General features: G+C 43.6%; 1 protein-coding gene across 8 annotated transcripts in view; it reads left to right on the top strand.

Moving 5' to 3' along the window:
- GULP1 (GULP PTB domain containing engulfment adaptor 1) overlaps nt 1-27,414 on the top strand; it is a 192,707-nt gene that overhangs the window by 119,933 nt on the left and 45,360 nt on the right. For all 8 annotated transcript variants that reach the window (XM_083412318.1, XM_083412316.1, XM_083412315.1 and 5 more), the window contains one exon: nt 7,998-8,059. In XM_083412318.1, the coding sequence (XP_083268444.1) occupies nt 7,998-8,059 (62 nt within the window). The remainder of the gene's footprint in view (nt 1-7,997; nt 8,060-27,414) is intronic.

Genomic DNA, 27,414 nt, shown 5'->3' with positions numbered 1-27,414 from the left:
AATTGCCAATTTCTAAACATACAGACTGTGTAAAGTGTGGCACATCTTCTTCCTATTTTAAGGTATGATGGCCACAACTAAGGCAATGGAAGGCAAGAGAGAGAATAAATGGAAGCACTCATTTATTGCCTTTAGGTTGTGAATTATGCCATTGGACTTCCAACGCGGTGTCAGTAGTTCTCATCAGAATTTTGAGAATCAGAACTTTAATGTTTAGTTAGAAACCGTTTCTAGCCGTCCCCTTCGACTCCACTGGTTGACACGTTCTGGGATTCACAATCAAGGGTATAATCATCTTTCTGGCTTTTTAGTTAGATGAATGAAGCCCTTTGGAGGATATGGATAGGCTCTCACTATTTAAGCTAAATTTACGTAATTGCAAGATTGGTAAGCACCAGCCCAAGTGTTGCATCGACTATATAATTTTTCATTTTATTTGACCATAATATATATGGAGGATTTATGGAATCCTCGTGTCGTATATTGGCACAACATACTTTAGAGGAAGTGTACAAAGTACTCAGCCTTTCATGAATAACATAATCGCTCCCCTTTCTCTGTCATTCTTAGGCTTGACAGATGCACATTCTGAATATTATTGAGAGCACAGAAACATCCTACACTTCTAGGGCAGAATACGTTTTCGGGCCATTTGGATGGTTTGGTTCCAGTTATTTGTGTGTGCATATCTGGTGTCACTCATTGATTATAAAACTGTATAAGAATATGAGTTATTGCTTTGCCCCTTTCTCAAGGGGAACATTGCATCTTGGGTCCTACACAAGGCCCTGTCCCCTAACAGTCATTAGATAACTTTTTTTAATTGAAGTGTAGCACCATAACTGTCATAAGACCTGGGCTTCCTAAGTGAATAGATCAGGCATAGGCAAACTCGGCCCTCTAGATGTTTTGGGACTACAACTCCCATCATTCCTAGGTAACAGGACTAGTGGTTAGGGATGATGGGAGTTGTAGTCCCAAAACATCTGGAGGGCTGAGTTTGCCTATGCCTGGAATAGAGTGTTCCATTGGCTGAATGAAATCTGTAGAAAGTGTGTGTGTGTGTGTGTGTGTGTGTGTGTGTGTGGCAACGACTTTTTCTCTCTTGTAGAACCTTTAGGCCAACTTAGAGAATAACAACACTATTTGTTTAGCACAAACATCATGCTTTGGATAGAATATTCTAAGCAGCTCACACCAAACTCAGTCATCTCCAAAATGTTACCTGCAATCTTCAAAAAAATGTACCAGTATTATCTCCATAGGCCAGATGTGAGGTGTAAATTGAGGGATTGTGACTTGCCTAAGCCACCAAGTAGGTTCATGACTTAGCTAACCTCAATAAAATAAAATAAAATTGAATTGAATGAGTTAAACCAGAGGTTGGCAACCTAAGGCCCATAGGCCGGTTTCGGCTCATTAGCTTCCTGGAACCGGCCCACGGCCGTTCCGTGGATCAGCATTGGGGATCCTGTGCCTTTTCTTTTCATGATGCCATTTCTTTTCTCGCCACAGCGACCAACGTCCGGGTTGGAAGAGCACCAGAAATAGCATGTGCGCACACACACGGGCACTCCTCACCCAGAGGAGCACCTATACGCATGCGTACAGGCTATTTCTGGCGCACTTCTGGGATGGAGGAACACCCATGTGCACACGCTGTTTCTGGCGCTCTTCCAACCGCACGCTCCGGCCCACCGAGAGGTCTGCCGGGGAGTGGACCAGACCAGCCTCAATATACGTTGCTGACCCCTGAGCTAAACTATAAACCGGGGGCCTCCTGAATCACAGTTCACACTGTTAACTGTTATACTGTCAGGTGCTGGGCAGAGGAGGAATGGTAAAGACTGCCTCCCCAGCCTGACCATTCCAGAGAAGAAGAAAGTTCAGAATCAAAACAGGGGGCACAGCTCAGAGCAAGATGTGGGGGAAAGTTGGGAAATAATGGGAGAGGAGGAGGAGGAAGAGCCGGAGCTGCTGGCTGACATGTTATGACTAGAAAGCATTCCAGACCCACCATCTCCCAGAACCTGGTGAGCCTTAAAAGTAGGAGAGCAAAGAGATCAAAGACAGGTGGCCCCAAGTGGCAACCGTAGAGGAGGTGGTGCAGTTGATGAATGAGGAAGTGGGAGAGACAGGGAGTGTGTGTGTGTAGATTTACTCGAGACAATGCCATTATTCCAAGAGCTGCTCTCCCAAGCCTCTCTCTGTAAATAATGGGGGGAAAGCAGATGATAAGGACTTTTCTTTGTCTTATGCGTTCCTGACAACTTGCCGTGGTAGCTGGGTCCTCTGTCGCCTGACATATACTATGCCAGCTCTCACCAACTTTCAGTTCAGAAACTAAGAAGAAGTGGTTGACAAGGAATGCCTTTTACATTTATTCTTATCCTCCTCGGCTCAAGGAGCATTTCACAGTAGGAATCGAGGTTATGAAATCAACGTGTTTTTCCCCCAGTTTCCTTAGCTACATATTTTTTATGTTTGAAAATGTCAGCCAGCCCATTACTTCGTTTTGCCAGTACAAGCTCCTAAGACTTTAAAGGCTTACGGACTCCTTTGAAAACCTTGCAGCACTAAATATACAGATGAGCAAGGAATCCGATATACGATTGCCAATACTTGAATTAACAGCATTCTGTCGTTTTAATAAGCTGCCTCATAAATCCATTTATAAAGGCTGGTGTTTTATAAAGGAGGCAGATATGCTGCACAGGGAAGATAAGGCTTTCAGAATCCTGGCAAAAGAATGAACACACGTCTTTCAAGGATCTTTGCTGGGAATGCCAGATGCATACACTTCCTTGAAAATTATTTTTAATTCTATATATGTAATTGTGGAAGTTGCCCATGCATACCTGAAGATTAAACTGGATCCCTGATTTGCATCATGGAACATCGAAGTTCTGTTCTGATAACTTGTGTTTTATAACCCTGATTTCCCACGGTCCTGAACTGTAGAGGAAGCCTCCATGAAAACAGAAGACCCTCCGGTTCATACAGTTGCCTTCCAGAAATAGAAGAAGAAGAGTTTGGATTTGATATCCCGCCTTTCACTCCCTTTAAGGAGTCTCAAAGCGGCTAACAGTCTCTTTTCCCCTCCTCTCCCACAACAAACACTCTGTGAGGTGAGTGAGGCTGAGAGACTTCAAAGAAGTGTGACTGGCCCAAGGTCACCCAGCAGCTGCATGTGGAGGAGCGAAGACGCGAACCCGGTTCCCCAGATTACGAGTCTACCACTCTTAACCACTACACCACACTGGCTCTCACCACACTAGGGGACTATGGGACAATTATGATGCAGTGAACCTAGCGTGCTCACTCTAACTGCTCACCCGCTTCGTATGTTGTCATAACACATAATCATAATGCTTGAAGAGGGGTATATACTTTATTTGTGAGGTTGAAATAGTTAGCAGGCAATTTGTGCCCACAGATAAACAAGTGAATTATGTGCTACAAATATCTTCCAAGATGCCCTGGAAAAAAATGGGTAATCATTTTGCTACTGCGGTTTCAAAAAGTCTATTATAATTTTAAGGGCATGATGAAGGACACCACTCAACTGCTTCTCCATACAAGAGCCACCAGCAGTAATGTTCAAAATAGGGTATAGTTGCACAGTTTGCCACATATTTCTGCTTGGTCTTTCCCGAAAAGTGCAAGCAAAGGTTGTACAAGTAAGTTGTGCAGTGGTAGGTGGGTGGGCGTTCCATGAATTTCATTGTAGGGAAGATGAGGATTCCTGTTTTGCCCATTACCTGTGATTTGCGACCAGAATATAATGCATTATCCATTAGCAATATTCCAGGCCACAGTTAGATTTCAGCTGGACATGAAGGTTCTTAACTCACTCAAGGATAGAGGGTTAAGTATTTCAGTACTTCAAGAGGCAACAAACTGCAAAAGAGATTTTGCCAGTAGGTTTTCGTTTATAGTATACGGAAGTGCTGATTTGAGTAGGGCCAGTGTTCGAAACTCCCATTGTTCCAGGCACATTTTGCAACAGGTAATTTCATTAGCGCGAGCAGTTTCTGAGCTCTGGGTGCAGATTAAAACTGCAGCGTGGAAGGAAAGGAGGACCTTTTTCTGCCTCCCCACTTCCAGCTACTTTCTGAAGAATGAAGAAGAGACCCTCTTAAGAGTATTAGGGGGGTGGGCAGGGGAAGGACTAGACCATGTGAAAAATGAACATAATATTTTAGCTGTGGTTCATTCATTTTCAGTTTTGTATTCTTGTTATAAAAAAGCACACTTAGATATTCCGTTGTTGCGCCCATAACCTAGGTTTAAGGTGCCATTTAGCTCCTAGCTTTCATACCTTAGTTTCTAACACTAATTGGATCATCTGGGTATTTCATATATTATCTGCTCTGCTCACACTATTGAGATTTCCCCTTACTAGTGGGTTTATGAAGATTATGAGGTCTATATGGGAAAAGTAATGTTGGGGAGGTTATCCAGCACTGGCATAAAAGGGATACCGTACTTGTCTTCCACTGGTACTGAAATCTTGCACTTCTGCTGAAGAGAAGACCTTACATGGCCCAGCTATGCCATGCAGCTAACATTTGGTGCCAAGATGGGAATGGTGTGAGCAAAAAGCCCAATGAACAGCCTCTTGTGTTTCATTCTGATGTCCCACTGCAGTCAAGACAAGTTTACATCTGCAAAATAAAACTGCAAGTGGTATTTTAGGGACGGACCAGGTAAAGCCATGAGGTTTGATGGTCTGGTGTCTAGCTTAATTGGTTTCTTTTATATCTTAATCCACAATGTTACAGCAATTTGCATTTTGAAAAATAGTAGCAAAATACCTAGCCAAGTTAACTACATTTTAGTTCCACGAAGGGAGTGTTAAGCATCTACTTAAATCTCTTCCTTTGAAACGAATGAGTTTTCAAAGTGCTGTTTTTGTTGGATCATGTCTGTACAGATTAATGTGGCGTTTCAATATCTTGCTAACTACTGTTTCAATTATCATCTGAGGTCCTGCTTTGAGACTTTTACCATTATGGATTTTCATGGGAAGCCAAGAATGTGGTCTGGGTGGGAAAAGCAATCATAATATTTGTTGTTTTAGAATTATTCTGTTTTGGAAAACTGCATTCTGTTTATTATTTTAAAGTGGTGAACTGTGAAACCCAGTTTAAAATTAATTTTAAGAGAAATGGGTGAAGGAACACAATTGTCCAGATGTTATTGTCAAACCCATTCATCTATTAAATTGAATACAGTCATTGAAGGATTCCTTTACATAATCTTGAATTAAACTTCTTTTCGTACTGTCTTTCCCTCGTGGTCATGAATTTCCCAGCAGTGTTTTCCTGTTGCTTTGAAAATGCATTAACTCTCATAAGCTATGTCTACAGATAACCTTTCCATTTCTTAGTTATTGTGGGTTCTCCTATGCACGGCTGCTGTGTATATTAAAGGGGATAGCCTTTTTCTTCCACTGTTACAAAAATCCAAATAAAAGACCAGATCATAGATTTATTTAGAAACATTTATAAATTGCCTTATGTTTTTTTACATAAAAAACATTGCAATGAACAAACAATGCAATTAATACAAAAAAGTAGTGTAAATGCATATAAAAACAAGAATTTAGGGAATTCAAACAAATAGAAACAAAGTCCTCTCAAAGAAATCCTGGCAAAAAGGTATGTCTTTACAGTGGCGTAGCGTGGGTTGTCAGCACCCGGGGCAAGGCAAGTAATTTGCGCCCCCTAACCCATGGATTTGCGCCCCCTAACCCTAACCCCCAGATGTTGCGCCCGGTGCGGCCGGCCCCCCCTGCACCCCCACGCTACGCCACTGTGTCTTTACAAGGCAACTGAAGCAACTGGTGGTCGCTGCTTCACATACGACAAAGAGAAACGGAGTCCGTGGCACAGGAGCAATAGTGGGAAAATTCCTAATTTTTGAGTCACTTTCCTACGGCATTCTACAGAATGCAGTACCACAAGTAGAATTCCCTCAAATGATCTAAGTGATCTTACAAGTCTTTACAGCAGCAGGTGGTCTTTCAAGTAAATATTCACAACTATTTAATATAAACTCTTTCATTTGATTTTCCCTGCTGTCTAGAGGCTCTCCCCTCCCCCTCCATTTTAAGTGCTCTGTTAAAGAACTTATTTTTAAAGAATTGCCGTGGGGATAGAATGAGAATGTATTTCATAAAGCAATTAACTCCTGCTGTTGAGGTACAATAAGCTGTCCAGGAACAAAATAGTGCAGATTTCTCGAGTGAACATAATATTACAATAGTCTCAGTCAACCTGTTAATATTCCATAATGTATTGTGAAACATTTTTTATTTTATTTTAGGTGACTCGGGTTTTATTAATTTAAAAGAAGAAGAAATAGATAGAGTACGTTACCCAAACCTGCGAAACAATAAATAAAACAAACCTGAGTACATTCAAATAGATTCGGAAAAAACAGATTTCAACAGTTCTTTGGAACTTCTCCCCACCGTGTTGCCAGTAACTGAGTACATAACCTTTTAAATTGCACAATACTTCAGATTATGGGATATGCATTGTGGAGTTTGACGTGAAAAGACATCCTGTTAAGGAAGAAGCAGCTGCATTATTGAATAGACAAAGGTTTTGCACGAAGTAAAATTACCTGGCCAAGTATGAAATTTCCTTGGCTTTCATTATCCATCATAGATGTTTGACTGATGTGTGATGTGGCACTTGGTACAATAGCTCCCCTCCCTGCTTCACAGAAAACCAGTAGGGGTGGAGAAATAAGTGATGAAGTAGAAATGGATCTCTCCCCCCCCCCCAATAATAGCAGCCCATTAACAGGGGAAAAAGGGAGCAGATAGAACAGGCTGTCAGGAGCTCGGCCTACACTCGAGTAGGACCCTGGAAGAGACACATGCCTGGCTGGCATGTTCTCTCCCTCCTGGTCTTTAGCTCGGGAGATTCAAAGGCTTTCTTCTGCCCGAACAGAACGTAAGACATGACAGCTCGTCTGCGCGTGCGAGGGTCGCATTTCGCCGTTTCCGCGTGACATCATTTTGACCGTCTGCGCATGCGCAAGTGGCGAAACCTGGAAGTAACACGCTCCGTTATTTCCTGGTCGCCGCAAAGCGTAACCCGAAAGCGTTCAATCTGAAGCGTATTTATCCCGAGGTATGACTGTAGAGCAATTGCAGCTGCTCTACAAAAACTTAATAGATATAGCTAGGCTTGTGCCTAGTTAAGTGGAGTACAGAGAACACAGCAGGTCCCCCCCCCCCTCCATTGCGGTAGGCAAGACACTGTTACCTCAGTCATGCCTTTTATCTGCAAAATGGGAATAATAATGTTGTCCCGCTTTACAGGGTTGTTGTAAGGCAGCAAGTTACCAACATTTTGGGACCTTTGTGGGTGCCATTCACAAAGTGGTTCGTGTGGGGTGTGGCATAACACAAAATGGTCACTACATCTGTTGTTGTTGTTGTTGTTGTTGTTACTGTCTGTCCTTAACCGGCAGGCCCCATGACATGTTATGACAATTCAAAACACATTAAAATATATTTTAAAATAGATTAAACAAACAGGTGCAGAAATAGGGTGGGGCCTGAAAACACCTCAGGTGTCAAAGGTCAGAGTAAACGCATTAATAGGAACTGATCAGGAAAGCAAGCATTCCTTCAAGTACTGTAGTTTTTCGTTTTTGTTTTAAAAAAGGAATACATCCTGAGACCTTTTGCAGATGCCATAGGACATACTGGTGGGTACGTTCTTTGACCACTTAAAAAGCCCTGCGTCAATACATGGCTACATGAGTTCCTTTGCAAGCTCTCCATCCTGACATCCTTTGTGGCAACGAAAGCAGTTCTTATCTGATAGCTACACACACGTGGTAATGCTATTGTGATAATGTTTTTGCTATTAGGGATTAGATTGAGAAGGGTGTGTTGCCTGCCCAGAAAGAGCATAAGCAAGAAATGGAAAAAGTAAGACTAAATTATGTGGTTTTTTCTCTTCCTTTTACAGACAAAACGTGGATGCATACTCCCGAGGCTTTATCGAAGCACTATATTCCCTACAATGTAAAGGTGAGGGGTCTGCTTACTTAACTTTGCTTCTGCTTACGTGACAGCTGGCAATTGCCTAAATCCTGAAGATGCTTTCCATTTGTCTTCATTAAAAATGCCACCTGCTTTATAAGGTTGAAAGTGACTAAGAATTTGGACTGCGACGGAATGCAAAGCTTGGCAAATTATCCCAGGTGCCGTTGTTCATTTTTCAAGCAGTGTCTGGGGCCTGGAGACTGAGGCATACCATGCCAATGGAAGTGAGGGAAGCCTCTTAGCTAGGGTCAGGTTGTTGGTGGGGTGGCACAGAAGCCTTGATTGTGCATAAAGCAATTGCCAAATTCTGAATTAGACCAGGAAAATTCACCACCATTAACCTCAAGAGCTAGATATTGAATTTTAAAATATGCATGCACAATAAAGCGGCTAAAGGTTTTGGTTCTGCCCTAGGTGTTGGTTTCGACCTTAATGCAATTGCACTCTCATGAAGGCAAGGAATGGAGTAGCTTAACTGTACAATATCCCTTGTTGCCAGTAAGGAAGTGTTAGTTGCTTATGAACTAGATAATGAAAGAAGTTGTGCGGCACTTCCAAAATAGTGGCCATCTCGTTAGTTCAGTGTTGGTTATGGCTTAATGTTCCGGATAAATCATTTAAACCAAGCAGGTTCCAGCTACACTCAAAGCATATGTTGGCTGAATTATCTTGGAGAGGATATCACAGTAAACAAAATATGTGGAAGCCAGAGAATTGCCACCGAGGTTGGCAGTAGCGCAACTCTACAGAAAGATCAAAAGGAAAAAGCATGTTGACTGCAGTCTCTAGTGTGCAGTTACTATGGGTGCCCTGTTGATTTTAGTAGGGATCAAATGCATGTAAATCTGGGGCTGATTTGCAACTAATGCTGATACGATTTACCAGCAGATTTGGAACTGCCAAGTATTTGTCCAATATAGTGTGCTGATACTTTTTTGTTTGTGCTGTCAGTTCGTAGATAATTAAGGTAAAGGTAAAGGTACCCCTGCCAGTACGGGCCAGTCTTCACAGACTCTAGGGTTGTGCGCCCATCTCACTCAAGAGGCCGGGGGCCAGCGCTGTCCGGAGACACTTCCGGGTCATGTGGCCAGCGTGACATCGCTGCTCTGGCGAGCCAGAGCAGCACACGGAAACACTGTTTACCTTCCCGCTAGTAAGCGGTCCCTATTTATCTACTTGGACCCGGGAGTGCTTTCGAACTGCTAGGTTGGCAGGCGCTGGGACCGAACAACGGGAGCGCACCCCGCCGCGGGGATTCGAACCGCCGACCTTTCGATCGGCAAGCCCTAGGCGCTGAGGCTTTTACCCACAGTGCCACCCGCGTCCCCTTTCGTAGATAATTAGTTGCAGGCAAAAAATAAAATAAAAATGGCACTGAAAATTTAGATTGGACTTGAGCAATGTAGTTGTAACTCCTCTGGTGTAGATACTGGACTGTGATGAAGTGGAGTTGGGGCTTAAGAACAGCATTAATAGGCAATAGGCGTTTGTTGTGGAATTACCAAAATATATTGTTAGAAAGCTTAAGCAGGTGCCTCACGAGATGTATCTGTTGTGGGGAAGCATCATTTCAGATACCATCACCATCATTTATTACATTTATATACCACACTTCATCCAAGGATCACAGGAACACACACTCAGAACATGTAGGCTTGTAAACATAACATACTCCCTGCAAGTTCATAACTAGTTTGTCTAGGTGAGACCTTTCCCTAAATTGCTAGTTTCATATATGTAAGGAGTATTTCACGTGGAAGAGCATCCGAAAGAATATCCTCAGCTTTTGCTCCTCAAAACAGCACAGCCTCACAATGGCTACATACATCGCGTGGTGCGTCTGGCCTGTTTGAGCTACTGGCCTGTGATTTGGAAAGTAGCATCTTTGCTGATGGAAATTCAAAATCCTTTTTCTCAAGTCATTTCCACGAGCCAAACTAGAAGGGATGTGGTAAACCTCGTGATTGGGTTCTTCCACTGCCTCTGTTATACTAAGTGGTCCCAGGTGGCTGCTTTGAAGAATGTGGATGATGCGCTCTTGTAGAAAGTTTTGAAACCTTACCTCTGTGCTCATTCCCAAACATTACATACGCACACTGCTCCCAAGACTGCTATTAGATCTACTGGAGGAAAAATGACATGTGCAGATGCTAAGTTCAATGGCCTCTTCTAGAGAGCTCCACTTAACTGATTTCAGGCCAGCCACTGGGGGCTGATAATTAGTTTTTTTAAACATTTCTTAATAGCAGAACTGTGTCATGTCTAGTTGGGTCTATAGTTGTGGGGTATATTAATCAGTTCTGGAACAAATATATATTTTAAGAACTGCAGGGGAAATGATGTGAGGCATGAATAGCTCAGAAGCAGCTAGTCGGCTGGCTTTTTTATGTAAAGAGAGTAAAAGTAAAACATTGTTCCTTTAATCATCATTTCCAAATGTTGCGACGTTTATCACTAAAATCAGTGTTCTATTGAAAACCCTTAACAATCAATGATTGGTTTTAAAATGTTACTCAACTTACAGTGAAGTTCTCTAGAAGTGCTAGATGTTCTCATTTACAAGAAATGTATAAATTGACGATAAATAAATGTTTACTTGTATTTGTCATTGGTAAGAACTCTATATACAAGGCAGGGCAGCAGGTCTAGAATTCCTAACAGGCTTTTTCACATTTATGCATTAGTTCAAATAGTAAGCAAACTCTGCCCGGCGTTCTGAAACTATTGCTATGGGTTGTGAAATAAGAGCATTCAGTTAAGGGAAGATACTGAACAAAAAAATTCTTTTGATTTGTGAGTCAATGTCGAGTTTGGAATTGAATTAGTAGATATAAGTTTATGACGTTTTAGACCACAGCGCTGTTGAGATGAGCCATACATAAAAAAACATTATTTTACTCTAAGGAATCTTTCTAAGACTGCACTCTACTTATCAGATTTCTTCTGCTTCAAAAAACACAAATGCACACAGATACCGGTAGCTTATAAAACTCACCGCTCGCTCCCCAAACCCCCCAATGGGGATGATTTTCTGCTGCAGCCACAAGAAGGTAGCTAAGGGGCAGGTATTCACTTGCTGTAAATTGGCAGAGATCACTTAAGATAAAGTTTGCTATGCTGAGTTTCATGGACTGTGAATTGCAGTGCGGAGAAATAGGTCTTACTGCAGTATATTGGTTCCAACTATGGGGCACAATCCAGCCCATTAAGTGCTGGTGGGCTTTTGCTTAACATTCCCATTGAAATCAGCAACGCGTCTGCGATTCTTTTACATTGCTAAGGCTGCTTTCTAATAGCACACTTGTCTTGTAAGTACATTGTACAAAACACTATCAAAAACAAAGTTGTAAATCGGGAATATGATGAAATACGTTCCAAGACAATAAAAATCATATGCAAAAGTTCCTGAGCCTTGAAGTCAGGCAGGGCTCCCAGGCACCCTGCTCCCTTTCCCATCGTAGTACAGTAGTTTGCAAGCTTGGGGAACTGCGGACTTGATCTCTGCTGCATTGCAGCTCCAGCACTGCTGATGGTCAGAGGATGGTACTGCCCTGCAGTTTCCAGCCCAGCCCAACAGGAATGAAGAGACACAAATTATCTTATAATAGTAGTAATAATAATTATTATAATAATTATAATAATAATAATTTATTATTTATACCCCACCTATCTGGCTGGGTTTCCCCAGCCACTCTGGGTGGCTCCCAAGAGAATACAGTGGTAACTCGGGTTACATACGCTTCAGGTTACAGACTCCGCTAACCCAAAAATAGTACCTCGGGTTAAGAACTTTGGTTCAGGATGAGAACAGAAATTGTGCACCAGCGGCGCAGCGGCAGCAGGAGGTCTCATTAGCTAAAGTGGTACTTCAGATTAAGAACAGTTTCAGGTTAAGAACGGACCTCCGGAACGAATTAAGTACTTAACCCGAGGTACCACTGTAAATACTTGATCTTCCTGATTTTGGATCTTCCCTGTCAGTTTAGCCATCTCCACATACTCCATCAGTTTCATCTGCCATTCTTCTTTTGAAATGTGCTTGGAAACATACTGGCAGCCAATGTAGGCCTTTCAGGACTGGTGTTATGTGATCTTGCTGGCCCCTGCCAGTCACCAGTCTAGCTGCCACATTCTGGATTAGTTGTAGTTTCCGGGTCACTTTCAAAAGTAGTCCCACGTAGAGCGCATTGCAATAGTCCAAGCAGGAGATAACTAGAGCATGCACCACTCTTACGAGACAGTCCGCGAGCAGGTAGGCTCTCAGCCTGCGTACTAGTTGGAGCTAGTAGACAGCTGCCCTGGACACAGATTTGACCTGCGCCTCCATGGACAGTTGTGGACAGACACCCCCCTGGTCAAATGTGGACCTGTGGTAATCTTGCCCTCCTGCAGGGGTGGTGGACCCATTAAGGTGATCTATTCCCAGGGACTTATGGAATACAATGAATTTCTGGATGCTCAGTGTGGCTCCAGGTGACAAGGCTAGGTATTCTGTCGAGGTCAGGATAACATTGAGATGAAGTGGGCCATCAGTGGAGAACCACCCCTTTACAAGGGAACTTTGGTCATTGAAACAGGTTGCATCTTAGCCAGAGCATCATTCTTGGAAACCTGATCACAAGGGTGACTGAACCCAAGTAAGACAAAGGCCCCAATCCATGTACAGTGAACTGGGCACACCTGGTTGGCAGCCCTCTCTCCAGTAATTACTCTTGACTGTAACTTGCTTTCATGAATTTTAATACCATATTTTAAATTGTCATTGTAACCCACCCTGGGATCTCAAGATGAAGGGCAGGTAAGAAATCTAATAAATAAATACGTATAGGGAATGTTGTACATGTCTATAGGAAGCAGTAGTCAACAATAAGCACGGAACAGAGCCAGTCTTTACATTTATCAGTTGAAATAGATTTTGACTTGGTTGCTTATCTTGAACATAACCAGTGCTGTGGAGTCTGAATATTGGTACAATCAATTCAGATTTCTGAAGCCTTAACTGTACACAAATGTCCTTACCATCTAGAAAACAGATTTGCCTATGAGATACCGTAAATGTATTTTGTTCAGCACATAACACAGTTCCAAATATACTTGCCAAGTTGTTATATTTGTACCATATGGGAGAAAGATTGTCACCTTCCAGCCTGAATACTATACTCCATTTTTGCATACAGATTTTAGTGCACAGCAATAACTGGTGCATGAAGTGAGAGATGTACTGTACCTCTGAACTGTTAAATTTATACCAGACGGCTATGCATAGGATAGCTCTCTAAACAAATAAAGCCAGCTGAGATTCCTGCCTTGCAACACTACAATTCTATGGTTCAACGATAACATCTCACAAACACTTTCAGTGATAAGACTAGGGCAGTTGCTGTTTAGGACTATAAACATTTGACAAGATGTGCTTGATGATTTTAGTAGAATAAGCTGAGTAGAAAGTTCAGTCCTGAAGGAATGAATAAAAATCCTGAAGTGTTAGTGAAATTCATTTCAGTGGATACTAATAATAATAAATAAATATTTTTTTATTTATACCCCACTCTTCCCGGTTCAGAAAACTGGGCTCAGGGCGGCTAACAACAAATTTAAAACACTTAATTGATGCAACAAAAACAGCATAAAATACAGTATAAAACATGAATAACAATAAATTTAGAATTCAAAAAATAAACATTAGATGATCACCAGGGCTAGCTGGCTAAATTAGTCCTATTTGGGCCAGCGAGGAGACCAGGGGAGAATTAGCTGTGGGATCCCAGAGCGGGTAATCTTAATAAAAAGGGAAGGGGGAGGGAAGGAAGGAAGGGGAATAAAAATCAGGCTAAGTTCAAATTGAAAGCCAGGCAGAATAGCTCTGTCTTACAGGCCCTGCGGAAGGAAGTTAAATCCTACTAGGGATTCGAATAAGATGCTACATACAGCAAGGAAAAGTTAGACAATGTTCAGTGTTACATAAATTTAGAAAACTGCCATTTCTTGAAAGTTTTTACAGTGCTGCTTTCCAGGCCCTTTGAACCTGGCTGTGCTCTAACTACAGTAAAGCTAATAGCCATTAATTTTCCTTGGAGATGGGTCAAGCCACCAGAGAGCTTATTAGGTATTACCCATTAAATTATTGCCACTTCATGAATCTTGCCTGAGGTCTGAAGTCACATTTAAGCTGGGCTTTCCACCCTTTATGTTCTCGTCAGATTTCATGAATCTCTTTGCTCACTGGAGACTTAACAGAGTGGTGTGCTTGAATGGAGAAGACTTAAAATGAAGGGGAAACATTGCATAGCTTACACGGAACATAAGGAAATTCCACCAACGCTCCTATTTGTGGCATTGTAACAGAATGCTTGAGGGAAGGGAGAACAGAATTGAAGATATGATCCAACCTTCATGTAAGCTCTAAGCACTTTCAAGGTAATACATTCAGTAATAGATGCCTTCTTTTTCCTTACTTTCCACGCCTACATTAACCATAGTGTGTGTTTGTGTCCTGGCATGCACAGTGAATGTGTTTTGAGCTAGTGGAGAGCCCTTGCGGTTGAGGGCAAAAGAGGTCTTAGAGCTGGCTTTTGTTGAGGTTCCTTCATTGCAGGGGGTTGAACTAGATGACCCTCAGGGTCCCTTCCAAACCTGCAATTCTATGATCCAGTGGTTTTTCAGGCTGCTTTCCTTATTTAAAGGCACCTTCTCAGATTGTAGGTACACAGGAGGACTGAAATTCTTTTCTTCTGCCATAGAATGTTAACCAGGCAGAGGGCCTTCTTGGTAGTGGTGCCCTCCCTGTAGAACGCCCTCCATCAGATGTCAGGGAAATAAACAACTATCTGACTTTTAGAAGACATCTGAAGGCAGCCCTTTTTAGGGAAGTTTCAATGCTTGACGTTTTATTGTGTTTTTAATATTCTGTTGGGAGCCACCCTGAGTGGCTGGGGAAACCCAGCCAGATGGGTGGGGTATAAATAATAAATTATTATTATTATTATTATTGGAATTGTTTGCTCCGAAGGAGATGTGCTCTGAAGGAAATATGTTGGGGGGGGGCATAAAGCCAATTTGGCAACATTCAATTCATTCCCAAGCTCTAAAGTTTGTGCTTTCATGGCCAGTTGTGGAGCCCTTAAATAAAATCATTGAGGTGAAATAGCCTGAAGAATTCAACTTACGGGGGGGGGGGGTGTTCAGGATACAAATCCAGTTGTTCATACTGCTCTCTCCATATGATAGCCTTCTAAAACCTGGTACATTTCAGATGTTTTAGACTCAACTCCAGTCAGCCTGGCCCTGTTAGCAGGGACTGATGGGAGTTGTAGTTCAAAACATCTGGTGGGCAGCAAGTTGTGGAAAGCTGCCCTAAAATACTAAGACAGGTAAGCAGGGACATATCAGCTACATAACTAACATGATGTCTATTTTACATCCCTATCTGTGAACATTTTCAACTTGATCAAATGCTACACAGTTAGGAAACCCTGCAGAAAGTTGATTTGGCAACTAAGTGTTGAGGCAATGTTAAAGGAAAATATTTTCATCTCTTGGGTTTACAGCAAAATCAATAAGCTACACAGCTGTTCTGAATAATGGCACAGTAGACAGATTACTAAGAGATTTGCCAGTAATGGTAATTGAGCTGGAAGTGGGAACAATAAGATGACCTCTGGCTGAGAAATGAGGAGAGTTAAGCATCAAATGAGATCTAAGCAAATTGAAAGTGTTACAAAGACAGAAAGGTGCTGTGTGACTAATTTGTGATAAGGGGTGCTTTTAAATATAGGTCATGGTGTGTCCCTCTGCCAAAGGCAATGGGGTCAGTTTGGGACACAAATGAAGAAGTGTGAAGTACAGAAATCAATACATGCTAGTTAAGGGACCAGCAGTGAGTGATGGCCCAGTAAGGAACTGAGTCATGTTAAGGTAATTGATATTCCAAAATGAACAGATGACAGACATCCGCAGGTTCCTTTCCTGCTGATAAATAGGGAGAATGTCCTGCAGTCCCATGTTACTGGCTCATTCATACAATGCTTATGGTAAATTAGCTTTTTGGTAATTGCACAAAACACACGGCCATAGGCACTGAGGAAGAGTCTTCTCAGTGAAATGCCATAATGTATCTTTTAACATTTTATGAGCCAACAATTTTCGCTGTCCCCCCCAAAAATATATGCAAAGCATAAGCTTGGTGTTGTTGTTTAGTCGTTTAGTCGTGTCCGACTCTTCGTGACCCCATGGACCAGAGCACGCCAGGCACTCCTGTCTTCCACTGCCTCCCGCAGTTTGGTCACACTCATGCTGGTAGCTTCAAGAACACTGTCCAGCCATCTCGTCCTCTGCCATCCCCTTCTCCTTGTGCCCTCCATCTTTCCCAACATCAGGGTCTTTTCCAGGGAGTCTTCTCTTCTCATGTGGTGGCCAAAGTATTGGAGCCTCAGCTTCAGGATCTGTCCTTCCAGTGAGCACTCAGGGCAGATTTCCTTCAGAATGGATAAGCTTGGTAGAGGGCTCCTATTTCCCACACATTTCGAGTTTGTTTATGAGCTGAATCTCATAAAACCTGCAAATTGGCTTCACAGCTAAGAGGAGTTTTGAAAACTATTATTCGCGGGGAATGAGGATTCTGTTTTTGTGGGTTTTTTTTTTTTAAATGTAAATTAAAGTCAGAATGCTAATTAATAAATGGTCTTTTCAAATGCTTGGATTTAAGGAGCCAGATTGCATAATATAATCATACTAGTTCACACTGTCAGTGAGATGTGAAAGAAACAGAATTGTAACAGCGTGACGTGGTGTTAATTAAGGTGGCTTGTGAGGGGAAAGCGTAGCACTCACAGATGGAGATTCGCTGTGTAGCTGTAAACAACCTTCTGAGGGTGCCCTAAAATAATCTAAAAGGAACTTAAGATTCCATAATTGTTTCTTTGGCAGCTAGTCTATGAGAGAGCCAAATATTATTTATTATAGAGTTTATTACTATGCAATATTGGTGTGCATGGAATCAGATGAACTTTATTGCCTTAAAAAGAGGCGCACTTAAAACGTGTGCAGAGCGGTATTTTAAAAATCACAATCAGCTCGCAAGACTGGTGATAAAAGCACTGCTAAACTTCATTCTAAGAACCGGTGAAGTCTGTGACGGATTAATGGCAAGGTTCCATGAACTGGGTGCATGCAGTGATTCAGGCACAGTGAGAATTGCTTGCTGAATCAGGTCTATGGACCTTCCAACAGAAGCTAATCAGATTCTCTGGGAAACTCACATGGTTGGCATAGCTGTTCCCTGCTCTTGCTTGTTCTCAGCATCTGAGAATGTATTAACTAGCCGCAGGCCATGCTACTTTCCCCTGTGCCTGGGACTGCCTGGGTGCAAGACTTCAGCATTTTCTGAATTTGGGGTCTTGAGAATACAGTGGTACCTCGCGTTACAGACACTTCGGGTTACAGACACTTCAGGTTACAGACTCTGCTAACCCAGAAATAGTACCTCGGGTTAAGAACTTTGCTTCAGGATGAGAACCTCCAGAACGAATTAAGTACTTAACCCGAGGTACCACTGTAACTGGCAGGGACTGAGTATTGTTGAAGATTCATTCCCCGTGTCTGCAGTCATTGCCCAGTGGAGATCTGACTTATATCACCCCTTCTGTGTGGCAAGTGCATTTTTTTGGACTGAGTAACCTTGCCTGCTGCTGCCCGGTTCAACACATTCCCACTGTCTCACTTCAACTGCTATTACTCCTTACACCAGGGGTCGGCAAACTTTTTCAGGAGGGGGCTGGTCCAATGTCCATCAGACCTTGTGGGGGGCTGGACCCACCCTCTCCCAAAAGCACCCCCTCCCAAAAGCACCCCCCAGCCGCCACTCACGCCGACGGCGCCTCATCTTTGGCAGTGTTGTCGGCCTCTGCCTTGGCCAGGGGTCCGCAGGGCGCAGAGCCCTTGCCACTGGCCTTGGCAGCGAAGGCAGCCTCCCCGCCGTCGCCACTTCCTCCCACTCGGCGCTTGGCCATATGCGGCCGCCTCAGCAGGAAGGAAGGGGTGTTGCCCAGAGGCATCCGCGGCTTCGGATTGGATGCAGGATCTTCCTGCGGCCAATCCGAAGCCACACCAGCGCCGTGGAAGTTAGTCCCCATGCAGTGAGGCCTCCACGCCACGCCAGTTTAGCTGACCGAGTGGGCGGCAGGGTCTGCAAGGTTCGCGGGCTGGATTAACAAGCCTGGTGGGCCACATCCGGCCCCCGAGCCTTAGTTTGCTGACCCCTGCCTTACGCTTTGCCACCCCACACAGGCAATGACTTGATAGGACATGTTGTGTCCCCTATCTCACCGCCACATTGTTGACCTGAAGAGGACTCTGAAGATGAATCTCTTCTTGAGGCTGACACACACACACACACACACACACACACTGCAGTCTCTCCTGCTTCACAACCTGGAGAAATACTTAAAGGAAATACTTGAATGCGGTTTTAATATCATCAATAAAATGCACTGTAGTGTACAGGAAGCATATTGTGTTGTTTCTGTAAAAAGGATGAGTAAAGCAGGTAATTATAAAATACCTTCTTTAAACATTAGTTTGCCTTTAAATCCTTAACACCTCTTTAGGCAGGCAAGTTGTTCCATGCTTGGGGAGGATCCTTTAAATATATTGGCTCAAATGGAGGGGGAATTCAAGTGTATCACCATGGCTTCAGTGCTTCTTAAATCGCATTGAAGGTAAGGGAATGAAACAGTCTATTTATGCATTGGATTGCAGCTCTTATTCCCAGTCACCATCTAAAGATTGAAACAGTGACTTGAAAAGCATTCCTAATGACTTGCTAAGAAGCACTCAAATGCCGTTGTCATAAATTTCTATTCAAACGTAGGTACTCTTTCTTGTCAAATGACACCAGTGTCCTTATCTTAGAAGAAAACATATATTATAAGCTGCAAAAAGGAAAGTCAGCATTTGATTGGGGGGGGGGGGGAATCCTTCATTATTTTCTCCATGAAGAAAACCAGAGTAGCTTAGTAGATGGGACATGGTTTTTATCTGAAGCTTCACTGAGTTTTGTACATTTGGTTTCAATTAATTGTGCCAGGGCTCGGTTATGTGGTTCCTCCATGCTATTGATTTGAAATAGCCATTGTGATTAGGCTAGTCAAGGATATGTTTATTGGCTCGGCTTAAAAACGGAAATGAATCACATTTATTTGTGCACAAAGAAATAGAACAAAATTAATGTTCCCAGAGGCAAGAAGCTATTTGTGGTCCTTCCAAGCTTCCTTTCCCTCTGCTTTGATTATAGATTATCCACTTGCTTTGACAAAACTCTCTTTTAGAATTCTATGAATTAGACTCATTAGCACTTGTCTGCATGAGCCATTGACACGCAGTAAGAGAAGAGGAGGTTAAGGGGTGATATGATAGCCATGTTCAAATATATAAACGGATGTCACATAGAGGAGGGAGAAAGGTTGTTTTCTGCTGCTCCAGAGAAGCGGACACGGAGCAATGGATCCAAACTACAAGAAAGAAGATTCCACCTAAACATTAGGAAGAACTTCCTGACAGTAAGAGCTGTCCGACAGTGGAATTTGCTGCCAAGGAGTGTGGTGGAGTCTCCTTCTTTGGAGGTCTTTAAGCAGAGGCTTGACAACCATATGTCAGGAGTGCTCTGATGGTGTTTCCTGCTTGGCAGGGGGTTGGACTCGATGGCCCTTGTGGTCTCTTCCAACTCTATGATTCTATGATTCTATGATTCTATGAGTAAGGGGCACATCCAGACTAACATAATTTGAACTGTGGAGCTTCAGTGGAAGTACAATTGCTGGGGTTTGTTCATACCCAAACCAATATTTTTCTGAGGTTTAACTCGAGGGAAAGTTGTTCTGTAAGTTTGAGGCTGACTCCGGCTGTATACTTTATTGGCTGGAATTAGGTTGCTGACATCTATGAATGTGTTTAAAAAGCAACAACATGAAGATAAAAAACGTAAAGCTGGATAAACATGCAAATGGGTACATTGAAAAACCCGGGAAAGCAGCCTAAAGAATAGAAGGAGGTGGAAAACAGACAACTCAAGTCGGTGTTCGTTTAGCTGATAAGTACATCTGTCAAAAGCAGAACAAATGTTAAGGAAGGCAAGCTTCACTGCAGGAACAGCAACGAGATATCTTTTCTAAGGGACATCTCTTCACACACCTTGAGACTGTGTAAAGGCCAACTGAAGAAGCCTTTGTGCCATTTTCCCTTTGAAATTGCAAGTGCAGCCACAGGAATATGAAACTGATTTACAAATGATCTTAATGTCCTATCAGTCAGGCCTTATAAAGTGTTTATTATTGTCGTTTTAGAGTATATAAGGCAAACATGGTACTGATGAGTGTTGAAGAGTGTTTATTAAATTATAGCTTTCAAATATTTATTGCCAGATCCAGCTTCAAAGTTTCTTTTACCTTGCATTTCATAGATGTGTGATGCTGAAGAGTGCAACCCAAAGTGTAACGAGTTTCCATTCCGAGTTGTTTTTCTGTTAGATGTTGTACATTGATGGGAGAACTTGATTATGTCATTCAAGTTTAATATCCGCATAGGGAAGTTTATATATTGCAACTTATCATGATGTTTCTCCAACGGTGCCATCAGTTCTTCTGACTAGGAAAAACGCAACAGTCCCTTTCAACTGGATAGATACTAAAAGCCTTTCACCATGTGGAAAGGATCTGCTGGACAGCTACTAGAGGGTGCAATGGTGGAAAAGAAGTACCGTGGTACCTCGGGTTACATATGCTTCAGGTTACAGACTCCGCTAACCAAGAAATAGTACCTCGGGTTAAGAACTTTGCTTTGGGATGAGAACAGAATTTGTGCTCCGGCAGCATGGTGGCAGGAGGCCCCATTAGCTAAAGTGGTACTTCAGGTTAAGAACAGTTTCAGGTTAAGAACGGACCTCCAGAACGAATTAAGTACTTAACCCGAGGTACCACTGTAAGCCTTTTGCACCACTATCACTATAACATGGTAGGCACAATAATGAGCTTGCACCTGTGTTTGGTCAGATTCATCTTGGGCTTTACACCACTTGCAGCCCATCTATTGTCCTTCTTTGAAGAGGGGACCTGGAAGTGACCATGTCAAGAGCACTCCCTTTAGCGCTACACTGTAGCAAGACCAGGGCTTGGACAAGCACACAAACCATGTTGGTTGGAAAAATCCCCCAGAGCAGTCAGAAATCCCTTATATGCCATCTTAATAGGTGCCCCTGGGACGCGGGTGGTGCTGTGGTTTAAACCACTGTGCTTCTTGGACTTGCCAATCAGAAGGTCAGCGGTTCGAGGCCCTGCAATGTGGTGAGCTCCTGTTGTTTGGTCCCTGCTCCTGCCCACCTAGCAGTGCGAAAGCACGCCAGTGCAAGTAGATAAATAGGTACCGCTCCGGCGGGAAGCTAAACTGCGTTTCCGTGCACTGCTCTGGCTTTGCTGGCCACATGACCCAGAAAAACTGTCTGCGGAAGCAGACAAACGCCAGCTCCCTCGGCCTGTAAAGTGAGATGAGTGCTGCAACCCCAGTGTCATTTGTGACTGGACTTAACTGTCAGGGGTCCCTTTATCTTTACCTAATAGGTTCCCCAACCCTGCAGGGTGATTTATGATCAGGTCAAATCTCACATGATTTATCCATGATAATGGATTCACCATAAGCCCCACTGCTAAAACATTTCTGTCCTCCTGCTCTGTTGCATCAGTAAGATCCAGGGCAGGTCTTTCAATATGGGTTGGGCACTTGATATACTGACATAGTCTCATGTTTATCATGAAGTCCTCAATGAGCACAGTAGAAGCAGCATTGGTATGGATATTGAAGCCCCCAAAACATGAGTGGAATTCTTCTACACCACCTCCGAGACCATCTCAGGCAGGAAGACTGTTGGCCAGCATGTTGGTTGGTATACTGAGGTCTCCTCCCTGCCATATGCTCCAGCACCACCAACTATTTGTGTTGGGAGAACCCATAGAACAGCACACACAGGGGAGGAGAGGGGGATTGTTCCATCTGGCATGCTGCAAGGCTTGCACAGATAGAATGATTAGAGAAGCATGACATTTAGACCCTAAACCACCACTAACTGAAAGAATGTCACCTGTTCCACTGACCTCCCTGAGCTTTCTGATCTGAAGGAGACATGCTGGTGGTAGCCTCCATGCCTAATGAGATGGGTAGGGACCATGGGCTTTCTTTGGGGTGGTAACTTACTTTGGAACAATCTTTCCTCTGAGCTGCACCTCAGCACAATGTTGACGTTGCGTTTCATTGGCGAGTGAAGATGCCATCTCTTTCCCCAGACTTTAGGGCGCTGTGGGTTAAACCACAGAGCCTAGGACTTGCTGATCAGGTTGGCAGTTCAAATCCCCATGACGGGGTGAGCTCCCGTTGCTCGGTCCCTGCACCTGCCAACCTAGCAGTTCGAAAGCACGCCAAAGTGCAAGTAGATAAATAGGTACCGCTCTGGCAGGAAGGTAAATGGTGTTTCCATGCGCTGCTCTGGTTCGCCAGAATTGGCTTTGTCATGCTGGCCACATGACCTGGAAGCTGTATGCCGGCTCCCTCAGCCAATAAAGCGAGATGAGCACCGCAACCCCAAAGTCGGTCACGACTGGACCTAATGGTCAGGGGTCCCTTTACCTTTAATGTGGGTACCGCTCATCCATCTTGGCTGCACTTGCAGCTCAGCAAATAGTTCTGACAGAGCAGCATTTCCACTTTGCATCATCCTTCCACTTCCTTTCCCCTGTGTGCCTTTGTAAGCACAATATTGGTGCCTGTATCTTTGCTTTTAATTGAAGTGAGCTGCTTTGGGAGATGGCAATGGACTGAAAAGAGGGATAAAGAGAGATCAAATCAATAAATGCCTCTCTGACTATTTACCATCACTTGTTATAAATAAGTTATAGAACATCTCGGGACTCGTTGCCTAAGCAAAAAAGCCCCTGGCTTCTCAATCTTTGGCGCTCTCATTCTGTGCTTGATTTCAACCTTGTTGCTCCTCTGCCAGTAACTGACTCATTTTCTTCTTCTTCTAAGAGCATTTCTGCCTATCACTTCTCACTCTTTCCTGACATTGGCCAACAGGTATACTCAGTCTTGACATCTTGACTTCTTCAGATAACCTTATCTTACCTATGGCATAGTTGTACCCATTATTAACCAAGCCTCTGCAAGCCATTCCAGGTGTCCAGTGTTATCCTGAGCCTTCATCCTGTGAATATTCATACCCAAGTTATGGTCAGATTGAATTGTGGTCTGAAGGGGCACAGCAGTCATCATTTTCTCCCTGGGAGCCTTCACATTTGCTCTGAGACTTGGTTTGGTTCATAGGAACCAACTCCTAGGGGCCAAGGTCCCTTTGCCTCCCCCTAAAATATTTGAGCCCCCCCCCCAAAAAAAAGTTGATAGGCATTGCCATTCAAATGGCTATGATTGATTACATGGAGCAGGACTTACCCACCCTCCTCCGAATTTTTTTTTATTCAAGTTGGCACCCCTGATTTGGTTTAAGCATGTCATCCATACAGGGTCAAAATATACAGTATACATTTTTGCTTATTACTAAGTTTGCTTATTACTGGGACACGGGTGGCGCTGTGGGTAAAAGCCTCAGCGCCTAGGGCTTGCCAATCGAAAGGTCGGCGGTTCGAATCCCCGCGGCGGGGTGCGCTCCCGTTGCTCGGTCCCAGCGCCTGCCAACCTAGCAGTTCGAAAGCACTCCCGGGTGCAAGTAGATAAATAGGGACCGCTTACTAGCGGGAAGCTAAACGGTGTTTCCGTGTGCGGCTCTGGCTCCCCAGAGCAGTGATGTCACGCTGGCCACGTGACCCGGAAGTGTCTCCGGACAGTGCTGGCCCCCGGCCTCTTGAGTGAGATGGGCGCACAACCCTAGAGTCTGTCGAGACTGGCCGGTACAGGCAGGGGTACCTTTACCTTTACTTAAGTTTCATATTCTGCCTTTCTGGTTGTTGTTGTTTAATCTGAAGCTGTTTCCCACTCCACCCCCCCCCCAGCATGCACTGCAAGTGGTTCTTTGATTCTGTTTCCTTGTTTGGTTTCCAAGAACCAGTCAATTCCCTTCCTTCCATCTTGCCTTAGCTTAGTGTTGCAGGATCAGAGATGCTTTGCTTTCATTCAGTCATAAATCAACTTTCTTCCTAACTTCAGTGATGAAAAAGAGAGGCCGTTTATCAATCTTTGGCAGCAGGCTTTCTGTGTAAAATTCAAACTGCCTTCTTATCTGCTTTATGGAGTCAGGAGATACTTTTCTTCCAGACCCAATGTCCCTCTTGCATTTCTTGGCTTTTTGACCCAACAGTTTACATGCTTACAGAGAGAAGAAATTGTATTAATATATCATCTGGTAACTAATGATAATACTTCATATGTCTGATTAGGTGGCTCTAGTCTGCAAAACCATATACTGCAACAGTTTTGTTATTTTTAAGGTATCGCAGGACTGTTTGTTGTTTTTACTTCTGCCATGGGTACACATACCACAAAATTATTAGCATTCAGTGTTTCAAAGGCTTTAAAAGTCATTGTAAAACTTGACGAATAATTTTGTGAAATAGGGATAAAGAAGCAGTTACTATCATCTCAGTAGCAAATCCTACACTGCTCTCTACTGGAAGAGAAGGATTTACACGCAGGTCTTATATGACCTAAATCTCTGGCTGAGTTATCCAAAAACCATTCCCAAGCTTTATACTGGATTAAAAATAAAAAATAAACGAAACATTGTCTAATCTGTTTCAAGTAATTCTTCAGTTATTGGTGGAGCAGAACAAAAGCTAAACATTCCTACAAAGAGTCAAGTTTTGGGGGCTCCCATCTGTTCCAGAAGTAACGCAGGAACACATATTATGGGTTGCAGAGCTGATGCATTTGTAAGTTTTGCAAAAGTATTCGTTTGCCACATTTGGATGGAAAAGAACCTGCCTAGACTTCACTTTTTCAGAGCTGTATGAATTGCAGTGAAAATGGTCTCATGTTTTCCTCTTGAAAACGAGTTCGAGTAATTCAATTTGTTGGGGATGTGGGTGGCGCTGTGGGTTAAAGCCTCAGCGCCTAGGGCTTGCCGATCGAAAGGTCGGCGGTTCGAATCCCCGCGGCGGGGTGCGCTCCCGCTGTTCGGTCCCAGCGCCTGCCAACCTAGCAGTTTGAAAGCACTCTCAGGTGCAAGTAGATAAATAGGGACCGCTTACTAGCGGGAAGGTAAACGGCGTTTCCGTGTGCGGCTCTGGCTCGCCAGAGCAGCGATGTCACTTTGGCCATGTGACCCGGAAGTGTCTTCGGACAGCACTGGCCCCCAGCCTCTTTGAGTGAGATGGGCGCACAACCCTAGAGTCTGTCAAGACTGGCCCGTACGGGCAGGGGTACCTTTACCTTTAATTCAATTTGTCAATTGTGTATCCCAGTTTCAAGAATGCTGAGGGGGGAAAAGGTCAGAAATAGCACGATGGAGTGCGAGACATTTGTGCTGCGATTTTACATCTCATTGAAATAGCAGAGCAGTACATAGGCTCAGCCACCTGGGTCCCTCTACAGATACAGTGGTACCTCGGTTTTCGAGCAACTCGGAAGCTGAATATTTCGGAACCCAAAGGCTGAAAACCTGGAAGTAATTGCTTCCCTTTTCGAACGTGCCTCCAAAATCGGGATGGCTTCCACTGCATTTCCCCCCTCTTTTTTCTCCGTTGACTTCGCCGACCGCCATTTGTGCCTTGGTTGTCGTACGTTTCGGGAGTGGAACAGTCTTCCGGAACGGATTATGTTCAACAACCAAGGTACCACTGTATCTTAAATGAGAACTGCCAGAGCACTAAGAACTTTTATTTATTTATTTATTTACCACCTTATACGCGGAGGTCTCAGGGTGGTTCACAGCATAAAATAAAAACCACAAAATAAAAGCAACAACCCAATAACACCCCCCCCCACACACATTTTAAAAGGGTATAGGCTGTCAATCAAATCAACCAAAGGTCTGGTTAAAAAGGGACATTCTTGTCTGGCGCCTAAAAGTGTATAATGAAGGTGCCAGATGAACTTCTCTGGGGAGAGCATTCCATAGATGGGGAGCCACTGCAGAGAAGGCCCTGTTCTTGTGTTGCCACCCTCCAGACCTCTTGAGGAGGCACATGAAGGAGGGCCTCAGAAGATGATCTCAGGGTCTGGGTAGGTTGTTCATATGGAAATAGGTATATGGAATTGAGGTATTGCGGTCCTCCATTCTTGCATTCAGCCTGGATATGCTAGTGTGTGCAGAGATGGGGGCATACCTGTCAGCTTCACCCCTAACATTGCTGGACACGTCCAGTTGGGCATGTGGGCTGATGCAGATACACTCATTCCTCTACACCAGAAGCGGGGAACCTGCACCCCACCGCCAAATTTGGTTCACCAGGCCATTTTCCATGAACCATGCCTACACGTGATATAATATGTGATGTTAAGGGTGGAACAGGTAGCGATGTGTCTGGATTGGCTGCCCACACAGCTGATCCCTGCAGAAAGCAGGATTGAACTCTGTACCCAGTAGCTGATGGGTGGGGAGTACAGTCCCGCTTGGTCACATGATCTCTTCCTATCCCTGCGGGTCAATCAACAGGTGCCAGTCAATTTAATATCAGATTATTGCCCTGCCCAGCTGTCAGAGTTTTCCCACAGGGGTGGGAGGAGATAAAGGTCAGGCCCATCAGGCCGAAAAGCTTCTTCACCCCTCCTCATTTTTGTCTACATAAGAGGAACACCTGAAGAAGTTCCAAGTCTACCAAAAAACACCCCATCATCTCTGGTTTCTTAAAATTGATTAACACATATTGTCCATTTCACAGTTCCTCTTTAGAGTTCAGAGCAGTTGTCTCCCAAATTTTGGGTCTTGATCACTACCGGAATGGCAGTAGTTCCCAAGTGCTCGTATACATAATTTCAGAAATAGCCTGGAACATTATCCCTGCATTCCAGGAAGCGAGTGAAGCAAACATGAAGATAGAATGAGGAAAGAAGAAAAATAATTAAAGGCACACAAGGAAGAAACAGAACACACAACTCTGATAAAGCTAAATAACTGGTGCACTTATTTTCGCATTAAGTGTAGTTGATGAAGTTAGTCCAATTTGCTTTTGGCAAAAAATTACCAATAGACTTCTCTCTAGACTAGAGTGTGGGATTTGGGGGGGTGGGAGGAATCTAATGGAGCTATTAATATACCAAACTGATGTGTTTTTAATGCATTTGGAGGGGGGGGGGACAGAGAACTTGTTTTTGAAATTATGAGGAAAGGGCTAAATAAAGTTGCTGTGAAT

Source organism: Podarcis tiliguerta (genome assembly GCF_965153285.1).
Source record: "Podarcis tiliguerta genome assembly, chromosome: 1".
NCBI classification, from domain to species: Eukaryota; Metazoa; Chordata; class Lepidosauria; order Squamata; family Lacertidae; genus Podarcis; species Podarcis tiliguerta.
Note: the sequence above shows the minus strand (reverse complement) of the source record. Positions and strands in the feature narration are given on the sequence as shown.